Source organism: Electrophorus electricus, chromosome 1 (assembly GCF_041902795.1).
Source record: "Electrophorus electricus isolate QZ-2024a chromosome 1, ASM4190279v1, whole genome shotgun sequence".
Taxonomy (NCBI): domain Eukaryota; kingdom Metazoa; phylum Chordata; class Actinopteri; order Gymnotiformes; family Gymnotidae; genus Electrophorus; species Electrophorus electricus.
The window spans coordinates 13,214,059-13,225,173 of record NC_137497.1 but is presented as its reverse complement, the minus strand read 5'-3'; the positions used below and the strand labels follow the sequence as shown (position 1 = coordinate 13,225,173).

Below are 11,115 nucleotides of genomic sequence, written 5' to 3'. Positions count from 1 at the left end.
AGCCTCCGGTATTGACACTGTGTATGACTTTTGCTCCAGTAAAAGGTGAGTATTTATTATAATCTGCTGTTTTGTATTTCCATTAGTTTTAACTATATACTTCAGTATTAAGACAATCAAAATATAGTAAAACTCACTGTTTTGAATAATAAACACATTTACTGACCTCATAAATGCCTCATGCAGTGTTTTAGTGGACTTACTATGCTATACAATACTGGCAGTGCATGTGCACGCGCGCACACACAATCATCAGAGCCTTGGTTTTATCGAGTGTGGTCCTGTTGGTAATGTAAAGATTGTTATTCCCACTGAAGATCAGGGAGGTCAAAGCACAGGGATTTCTGATGTAATAATTCAATATAATAATAATATTCCCTTATTATGACTATAATATTTGCTTAATCTAATAACCGAATAATCCTGAAATATTCATAAACTACTAAAACCAGATCAATGGCTATTTTTTTCCACTTTGAATATAATTCCCCTCTGATTATGCCTGACTAGCAGGTGGGATTCCCAGGGTACCAGATTAATGGGGCCAAGATACTGATGGCGGAACCTCCCAGAAGCTCCTCGTTTCTCGGCCAGGACTCTGGCACTGGGGATGTGAAATCCCATAATCTCCCATCATCCTCACCAGCAGCTCCGCCCAGTCTGGGGTCTGAACCAGTGACATGCTCAGCAACAATGTTTCTATGGTATTAAGAGCAGACCAGTAGATGGACAGGTAAGGTAGATGGACAGGTAAGTAAAACATCATGATGTCAGCCATCAGGAGGTAGAGTAGTCTCTGTAAAGCTTTATTAAAAGGAAAAATAAATGTAAAAAAAAACCACAACATGTACAAAAATTCCAGCTGTCTTAGAAAAATTCTTCCTCTCTCATGTTATCACACACAAAAACACAGGCTGCACATTTAGGACAAACATCAAATGCGCTGCAGTAAAACGCGGTTCCCACCTCTGACGCATCGCGGTTAAGGGGGTGGATATTTACACATATTACTAATTTGTCATTTCTGTTTCTGATCATGTGTCTCATCAGAACACACAGCTGGCCCGACGTGACCAGGACACAGACACACACACACACACACACACACACACACACACTATTTGAACTGGTTATCAATAATGGTTCCCTTCATCTTTGCCTTCTTAGTTTCTAGTTCAGGCTGAAAAAAAGAAAAAGAGCAAAGCAGTTACACACACACACACACACACAGAACATGTACACATTAAAACACACACTGTGCCACACACTAGCACGCATTGAATATCTACACACTTCATTATATTTAACACACCACAAAGGTGTTTTTCATTATATATAACACACTGAACATGCCGTGTGAACGCAGTCTCATGTGGAACACACAGCCTGTGCTGTTCACCTAATCAGACAAATTTCCCCCTCGGTTCTACACGAGAGCTTTTACCCTCGCCTGATAGTCAGGTGTGTTCCACCGTGTGAGGGAGACGGTGGGTATACTTATTTGGTTATCTTTGTGAGCATGACTGTCAGAAAGTGTGTGTTCTCACCAGCTCTTTTCTTTCGTGTGTGTGTGTGCGCGCGTGTGTGTGTAGGGGTGTGTGTGTATGTATGTGTGTGGGGTCTCACCAGTTCCTGCAGTCTTTTCTTACTCATTCCTTTCCTCTCTAGTTGTTTCTCAATGACTTTTGCATTCTGAGTATAACAGTCTGCCACCTCCCTCTGGAAGAAGCAGCCAATTACAACGTTCACATCACTTATTGTTTTTAATATTCCCTTTTAGAAAAAAAAGGAATCAAATCAATTACTAATCAACATTTATGTCACCAATTACTACAATATTCATTATAATGTTGATATGTATGAATTTGAATCTATCAGGTATTTCAAAGCAATCACAAGTGTATCACATCAGACAACTGGTCACATCACAACAGGGAGGCAATCCCACTACATTTGAAGGACATGTGGAACTATGCAACTGCTTACACCGGGCAAGGGCACCCCAGGTGAAGCCACACCAGCAGGTTCCAGGTCCAGCCCACATGACCCCTGGTCTGCATATGACTGTACTTCATCTAGGCCAACACACCTTCCTAAACTCAAGCCCTTCACACCTCACTCCAGTGTGTGGAAGCAGGCCAGTGATCTGTGCAGGGTATAACGCACATCCTCAGCTAACTCAGGTAACTCCAAATACCCTGGTTAAAGAATTAACACTGTGTACTAACAACAGCCAAACACGCATTCTGGCTAGAACTCTAGAATAATCTACATTTTTATCATGAGCGAATCATTTTTTTCACTTTATCAGATGCCTAAATGACAGAAAAATACATATACCCTCTGACAGGAGGTGAGTGTAAAACAAGCAATGTAAACACAAAACTCCACCAAGAAACAAATATGTACAAGACAAGCCTTATAGGTGCAAAAAAACACAGAACCAAGGAGTGGAACTGATCGATCTTGAATCGCTAAATTGCAGCTGTACCTAGAACAGTTTTATTGTTTTAGGATGGTTTGCAGTTTTGGGGAGTTTTGTTTTGTATTTTTGTTGATAGAAATATATGACTAGGGTTACACAAGGCAGTGTGAACAGCAGGGATCTTACACGTGTTTCCTGAACTTCCAGGGAGTTCCGTAGGGATGCAAGAATTCCCTGAACACGGATGTGACTATTTTAATGAAAGAGGAATCATTTTGATCAATTTTTAAAATCTAAATGCAGTTAGCATAAGTTCCAGTGGGATGATAGGCGTGTTGAATTCTAACTTCTGCTCTTTGGATATCAATAGGTGAAATGGCTATGACTGTGTGAATTATTCTGTAATCTGGATTAGGATGAAGTGAATCAAGAGTTCCACTTTATTGAGGAAAGCACAGAGTATATATGTGTCCTATATCTACTATCTAAATCTACAGGATGATGGGGAAAAATGAGGAATGTTCCAAGGGTCTACGTAGACAGGAAAGAAGCAGGTTAGTAAAGATTAGATGCAGTCAGCATGACCCAGCCATGAGCTGCTTGCGTGTGTAGAGAGAGATGGGGAGAGCGAAAGAGAAAGGGAGGGGTAAAGTATGCAAGAAGAGGGAGCAGATGACCTCGGGTGAAGAGCTCTTGGTCAAGCAGTTACATTATGGCTGATAAGCAGAGACGGAGTCTATCAAAAATGACCTCAAATGGAGAAAATTTGGTGGCAGCATTGGGTGTCATTCTGATCTCACACAACACTGCTGGCAGTAGATCTATCTACTTCTTTCCTGTTTCCATCATGAGATGTGAAACTTCCAGTCAATAGTTAGGTAGGTGCATAGTTTCTGAGTTACCTTAGAAATGAAACATGGGTCCCTGATTTGAATGTTATTACCCGAAGCACACCATACCTCGATATTATCTCCTTGGCTAGGATTTTAACCACAGTGCGGGCGTCTTCCTTAGAACAAGGAAACACATCAGTTCACTTGGAAAACCTGTCTACAATCGCTAGCAAGTACTTTCAACTGACTGAAAGGGATATTCAGGAGCCGGTAAGGTATCATATTTGGCTTGTGTTTTACCTTGGTTGCTTCTGGCACAGGTTAAACAGCAATCTAGGAGGAGTTTTACAGTTATATGTGTTGCAGGTATACAAAACTGTTTTTAAATGTTAGCCGTCACCCCCTTTGTGCGATGTGAAATCCCATGAAAATGATGCACAAGAAATGGCAAAATACATTTAGGAACGGTGACATGCCCCTCCAGGTCACAGATTAGACCATTTTAATCAGGACTACAGCCCTAATCAACCCAGTGAGAGCAGTCCTGTTGTGTACCCTGAGTTTGTAAGAAACGCAGATTGATATTATTCGGCACAAAGCAATGAGAAAACATGGCGATCGCTTCACACATCAAGGATATAGTGTACGGGCATGAGGGAGCATTCACAGCTGACCAACGTGGGATCTCATCTGCTGAAGCATTGCCAGTGGCCGTGTCATACTCAGAGGTTGAGTCATGACCTTTGACCTTTAACGATAGCCAGCCGAGCTGGTAGTGTACATGCAGACAAAGGTGCAGACACTAGTCCTGGATTAGAAATGGTCTTGCCGTCCGAGGTGCGGAACCCCCTGGAGTGCCAAATCTTAACAAAGTTATGAGCAACCCCAAACGCATAATGGGAATCAGTGTAGATGGTGACAACCTGATCCCGGAGTAGATGGCAGACCCTGGTAAACGCCATCAGCTCAACTGCTTGAGCAGACCTATAAGGGAGAGAGTAAGCCTCCCAAATGAGGTTAGGCAGAGAGCAGACAATAACCACAGGGAAATTCAGAGTCAGACGGTTTAAAACATGGGCCATCTACAAAAATGTGATAAACGCCTATTTGTAATATCAGTCATGTTAGGAGGCATAACTCTACACAGTTTCTCACCCAGCATCATGAATAGAGCAGAAATATTCACGGGGTGGCTGGAGCCGTGCTCCGAAGTCTCAACCTACTGTAGAGGCGAGGTTAGTAGAGAGGGTGGGTGTGGCTTGTCGTCCAATCTTCCTCCAGAAGTCCCCCTCTCACTTTCCTGCTTCAGCTCAGATGTGTGTGTGGCCTTCGAAACAGAAACATCTGCCTGAGCAGTGGCCTGTCTTATCAGTGCACGCTTCACAAGTGGAGGAGGATCCTTTCAGCTGTGTGGCAGCAAAAACAGCTATTTCAGTCCCAGGAGTCTTATTGAGTTTTACACCATGTGCCTTGTCCCACACCGGCTTGGCCTTATTCCAGGTCTGCCAAGAATTCTTCATATATTTTAAGTCCCAGCTAGGGTCCCCATATCCCTCATAAATAAACATAGCACTAAGCACTATAAACTCCTGTTGAAAAGAAATCTGAATACTTCTTGTATTTGCATGTATAGTGTTGTATTTGCATGTATAGTGTTCACTGTTTATAAAAAAACAATATGGTGATGTAAAAGTATACTGTAAATTTCATTATTATTTCACTCTTGGCTAAATAATAAACCCAACCAACTAGACTGAAATTACACAGACATGGGGAGCAGTTGTTTTTGTAGTCAGGATAAATCAATTCTAAAGGAGTTCCTTCTAAAAGAAGCTGCTGACCTGCTCCCTGCGCTCTTCCACATTCTTAGAAGTGTCCCAGCCTTTGCGTGTGTTGAACTTGGACACCTAACTAGTAAATAAAGGTTTAGCAATTTTACAAAGAACCGTAATGAAAATCAAGCTGCACTGATGGAAGAAATAATGTTAGCTAGCTACAGCACCCTTATCGATGGTTTAGCTCGCTGGTCGCCAACCAGTCTATCTATCAAGTCGATCTCACATGTCTAATTTGCTCATAATTGAGAATATGATATTATGTTTATCGATGAAAAGGTTGGTGACCACTGGATTAGGCAGTCAATTAACAAAAGTGTTATCCCAACTAGCTAGCTAGGTTAGCTAAGGTTAGCTAGCTAGGTTAGCTAAGGTTAGCCAGATGGTTTAGCCCGCTAGCATTGCTGTATCGCTAACATAACCTACACACAGCTCGTTCAAGCCTTTGAAAAACCTCCCTAAAAATGTTCAAATATCCACTTACAACTACTTTCAAATTTTACAAAGAGCTAACCAGCTAACAGCTAGAATTCTGCAGATTGCTACTTTGTGTACTTACGTTTGTGCCGCTGTTTGTGTGTTGTGTACGGTTCAATCATAGCAAAGACCGTTTCTGCTTGGATAAAAGTGCCTTTGGCTCCCCACTGCAGTATGTCCTACCAGTCCCGCGCAAAATCTAATGTCTCCTGTCGGTAATCCAAGTTATGGATGTGACACCGTTTTCGTATTATGTTAAATGTTTAATACTGTTCACTGCTATATTTGTATGTGAGTGGCACTTGTGTTGTCCGTGTTTAATGTTAATAAATGTTTCACAAGCACAAGGGAGTCTGTGCGTCCTGCCCCGCGCCCTGCGGCACTCGGGCCAGCAGCAACGTTACACGAAATAATGTTGGTGATTGCTGACTTAAGCTCTACTCAGTACGTTCAAGAAGAACTATCTTCTAATGTTTATTTTGTTTTTTAAATAGCATGACATTCAACTGTAGAGGCAAAAAGTGTGGAAATACTTTAACAATGACAAAGATGAAGTACTTTAACGTTTAGTATTTATGAGGAGTTGTGAATGCTGAGATGTCCACCACTAAGTTTAATAAAATGGATTTTACAAAATACAAAAAAACAAAAACGTTCTTGTACTGAATAAAAGTGGAGGTCTTCTTTGACGTTTGCAGTGTTCTCTCTCTCTCTCTCTCTCTCTCTCTCTCTCTCTCTCTCTCTCTCTCTCTCTCTCTATATATATATATATATATATATATATATATATATATATATATATATATATATATGAATCATTTTTACTGGTGTGTAAATGCATAATTGAAGCAATGACTTTGTATTTCATCAAGTGTCATGTGACACAAAACTCTGCTGATTGTTTAAACAAATCAGAAGCCTCTGAGTCATAAACAAATGCCTAGTGCCAGAAGCATTTTATAGTCCCATATGCGCAAGCTGAACAATATTCATAACTTGCTGTTGTTTTAGTCCTGTTTGGCCATAATTTTTGCCTTGTTAATATGGCCATGTGCCTGAAAATCCTTTGTCATGGAGAATAATGCATGGTGTTGTAGGATAATGTATGTCTTGGACTGTTTCTCAATGAGGCAATAAATGAACAAAATATGGAAATATTAGTTTTAGCTCTCAGCATTTCTTGTGTTTAAAGGGTCTTAGGCTAGTGATATGTGCATTAATTTTTCTGTGATGTTCTTCTTCTATCCTTCTATGCTACTCTGTTGTCTTTCAGTAACAGTTCCAAAAATTCTGCCTTTGCTTTAGTTCTGCTTTATTAATATATTTGCTTGTGAGAGAATTAGACCAGGGACAAGCATGATATCTCAAACATTTCCTGAGATGTCAATGTTACTCTTCATGAATCTTCATAAATCAAAAACACACTGAGGAACTCTGGCCACATTTCATTTGAGCATACCCATGCACTGTGTAATCTTCAATATGCAATAGTAGACTAATTAAATAAGTTGTACATTTTTCAGGGTTATTAGCATGGAACATATACTTTCAAAGCATCGGCACAGTGGAGGCACTGAGATAGTGAGTGTTGCAAGTGTGTCGTGCCCAGCAGGGTGGCTGGAGTTTTCCTGCATGTCACTGTCACTGCAGAGTGGTCAGCCACCCAAAATATCTTGGCAACTGCAGTCGTTTGGTCAGAAGCAAACCACTGATAAAGGGCTAGAAAATGTGTAGAAATGTGGATGGTGGCAGAATGGACCATGGACTCTAACTATGCAACCACAAGGTGCCTCTTGTAACGCTTGGAGTTAGTCCTATTTAAATTATGCTCCAACCCAGATTAGCAAAGAGCTTTGGCACTGGTAGAGAGAAGCCTCTGAAGCATGTGGAGGAGACGCGAGTCAGACTCAACTCAGTTATGCAATAATCTTGCCGGTTTATTCACTACGTGACAGCGGCTTGCTCTTGGAATCCTGTTGACAGTGCATACATGAAATGTAGAAATGTCCAAAGCTCATAAACACATTAACAGAGAAATGAAATTAAGGACAAAAGAATCGCTGGGTCCAGTAAGGTCCGTCATGTACAGTACAAAAAAAAGTCTTCTCCTGTGTGGCATTCATGCACATGCATTTTCCGTAAAACACAACTTAAAGGGACAGCAGACAAATTACTGCCCATTACACTCTGCACAACAGTAGGTATTTAGAATATAGTGCTGTGAGAGTGTATACACAGCAGTAAATTGCTTCTATTTCTATTTCTATGTGTATCAGAGGGTTTCTTCTAAAACCACTAGGAATGTTCAAAAGACCTCTGCGTCATACAGAGAACTGGCACAGCCAATAGGAAGAAAGCTTTCTCACTGGGGGTGGAGAGAGCGGCGGAAAGTTCATTAATATTCATAAAGCTGTTAACACAATAGGAGCGGGTACTGGCGCAGTCAATCACACGCTACTGTGTAAGTGATTTGTAGCTAGCTAGTGTTTGTCCACACTCCAATTATAATCAGTCGTTAGGCTTACTGACCTTTAGAATTCACATCAAAAGATGAGAGGTGTCAGTAGATTTGGAAAAGAGGAAAGGTGGCTGCACAAAGCTGCCACCAATAAGACCAAACCACAGTGCTCAGAAAGCAAACAACGTTCAGGTACGTGTATACACATTTTATTTAAACGCTGAAATGAAGGAGCATGTGTTTTTGAATCTTTAAATTGTATGGTATACCTTAAAAATGTTTGTACTGGTGCCTCTAGAATGAAACAAATAGAAATACATTTTTAGTACATTTTAATAAAAGGTTGTTGGGCTATGATGGAAGGTTGTGTATGATTATGTGTGCTTGTGTGTCAGTATGTAAATTCTTGTGTGAAAAATACCTTGTATACTTTGTTTAGGCTCTTGATGTGGGTGTGCACAGTCCAGAAACTAGAGACAGCACACATTTTGCTCCACTTGTTCTACCTCCAATCAATGGTAGCCATCCACTACCATTTCACGTGTGATGTTTACAGCGTGTACTGTTTCTGATACACGTTGGCTTGATTTTCATGTGGTTGAATGAGCAGATAAATTGATTAAAATCTAAACGAAAAAACCTTGAGCCGTGCAAGGTTTAGCAGGTTTAGCAAGTTGATATTTATGTAGAGATGGTACTTGTGGCATAATTATGATTTAATAAAGGGGCTGTGAAGTCACACAAGTTATCACATTAATCACGCCTTTCACCATTCCCATAGTACTCATTTGCTTCGTTGCTGCTTATTGTAATTGGCTGAGGTCTGTTCCCCAAAAACTAAAAGGCTTATCGATCTTTAGAATTCACATCAAAAGACAAGAGGCGCCAGTAGATATGGAAAAGAGGAAAAGGGGCTGCACAAAGCTGCCACCAATAAGACCAAACCACAGTGCTCAGAAAGCAAACAACGTTCAGGTACGTGTATACACATTTTATTTAAATGCTGAAATGAAGGCGCATGTGTTTTTGAATCTTTAAATTATATGGGATACCTTAAAAATATTTGTACTGCTGCCTCAAGAAAGAAACAAATAGAAATACATTTTTAGTACATTTTAATAAAAAGTTGTTTGGCTATGATGGAAGGTTGTGTATGGTTATGTGTGCTTGTGTGTCAGTATGTAGATTCTTGTGTGAAAAATACCTTGTATACTTTGTTTAGGCTCTTGATGTGGGTGTGCACAGTCCAGAAACTAGAGACAGCACACATTTTGCTCCACTTGTTCTACCTCCAATCAATGGTAGCCATCCACTACCATTTCAGAGAAAAAAAGGTAAAGAACTATAAAGTCTATACATTCTAGAGAAAATTACATGGCAATTAATTCCTGTTGGTTTTTAACACAGGGTTTCATATGAAGAGTCGTAATATATTTTTAAACTGAGCCTTCTCATCTGAACATAGCTCAATTTCAAATCAGCTGTTGCCATCTGTTAATTAATAGAACTGGATGATTCTTTAGTATAACTCTGCCCCGTAAATTTAGGTTCATATGAGCAGCTGCAGAAGACTGGTCTGGATGGATGTCATGACAGTGAAGCTTCCAAAGAGCAGCTGGAGATGGAGAGATATAATCTTGAAGCTGAGTATAAGGAACACCAAGCGCTTCTGCAGAGCCTCCTGTCAGAAAGGGATGAACTCTGGCAGTTGAACAGCGAGCAGCAGATGATAATAGCTGACTGGTTGGAGAGGGAAAACGTGCCAATGCCTGTGTGTACATGGCGGAGTCGCCATGGCTACCAGGACCAGCTAAAAATTCTAGAGGACCTAAAGTTGCAGTGGCAGTGCAAATCACAGCTCTACCAGCAGCAAGTTGAAGAACTCCGGCCCCGGTGCCAGGAGAAGAAGAAGCAGTGGGACTGTGAATATCAAGCCTTCATCATGATGATGCAAGAAGTAGTCGTTGCGGCTGTCGCCCGGCGGCTGGGAAAGCGGGCAGCTCTTGTTGAGGTGAAACGGCTCCTTGCAGCTGAGCAGAAGACGGAGACTAAGCTCACTGCTGCAAAAATACGGAACCTTGCGCTGCAGATGAGGGTACAAAGCCGGGAAGAAGCTATTGGAGAACTGGAGGAGAGGACAAAGGCTGAAAAACTGAAATTTGAAAATGAGAATTATAAGACTATGATCTTGGAGTATGAAGAGGAGGTTATTCGAATAAAGAAAGGAATGACCAGCACTAGAGAGGTATGACGTCCTATTAAACTCAGTAGATTAAGACTAATGTGGGTGCAAGTTCTGTTGATTTTTTAGATAGCCATGGAACTGTCAAGTAGACTTGAAAACATAACAAGACCCATCCCATAAATCCCACCACAAAACTTGGAAATTTCGAGCCCACATTTAAAACTGAAAATGCAGTAAATTTATTGCCACGGAGTAGGATGGGAAGATGTATTGTACAGTAGAGTCCTGAAGGCATAGAAAATAATCTCAGTATTGTGTACCTCCACTCTCAGTTCCAGTCACATCTCAAAGAAACGATCAACTTTGTGGAGCTGGAGATCCAGGCCAAACTAGCCAATCTGGCCAAGATAAAGGCAATGATCGGCAACAAGCGGAAAGCTCTGGCAGGGGTAATGATAACTAAAGACAAGCTGCGTGCAGACAATCTGCGCCTGTGCCAGCGCTGCAGCCTGCTGAGAAACAAGAAGCTGCTCCAGGATTTTGAGAAGGTGAAGGATGCATGCGAGGACCTGCAGAGCCAACTAGACATTCTCAAGAGGCAGCATGAAAAGCTCTCTGTCAAGTGTAGCACAGTAAAGAGCAAGCTGAAGCAGAGCAGGCCACTGCAGCATTGTGTATAACACAGTTGAACACACACGTGTACACGTATATACACATACATGCTGTATGCTCTTTGTGCAGAACTAAAATAAAAACAGTACACTGTTATATTTGAAAATAGTGCTGTGCCTTTTATATTTGAAAGTTGACAAAATATCTGATATATGTGTGTTTGTGTGTGTCTGTCTGTTTGTGTATATGTTACTTTCCAGGGAATAAAATTGTCTGTACATGTTTAAAAA

At 41.0% G+C, this 11,115-nt stretch overlaps 1 protein-coding gene and 1 long non-coding RNA gene across 2 annotated transcripts in view; both read right to left on the bottom strand.

Moving 5' to 3' along the window:
* Window positions 1-1,117: 1,117 nt before the first annotated feature.
* The window catches only part of LOC145657102 (STING ER exit protein-like), a 220,255-nt gene continuing 210,257 nt past the window's right edge, over window positions 1,118-11,115 (bottom strand). Inside the window, exons 4-5 of the mRNA XM_081711687.1 lie at window positions 1,627-1,719; window positions 1,118-1,180 (exon numbers count right to left, since the gene is read on the bottom strand). Coding sequence (XP_081567813.1) covers window positions 1,118-1,180; window positions 1,627-1,719 — 156 coding nt within the window. The remainder of the gene's footprint in view (window positions 1,181-1,626; window positions 1,720-11,115) is intronic.
* LOC145651118 (uncharacterized) lies at window positions 4,515-5,735 on the bottom strand. Its single transcript, XR_014116813.1, has 3 exons — window positions 5,653-5,735; window positions 5,100-5,169; window positions 4,515-4,664 (listed from the first exon to the last, which is right to left on the bottom strand). It is a non-coding gene; the product is annotated as an uncharacterized LOC145651118 (long non-coding RNA).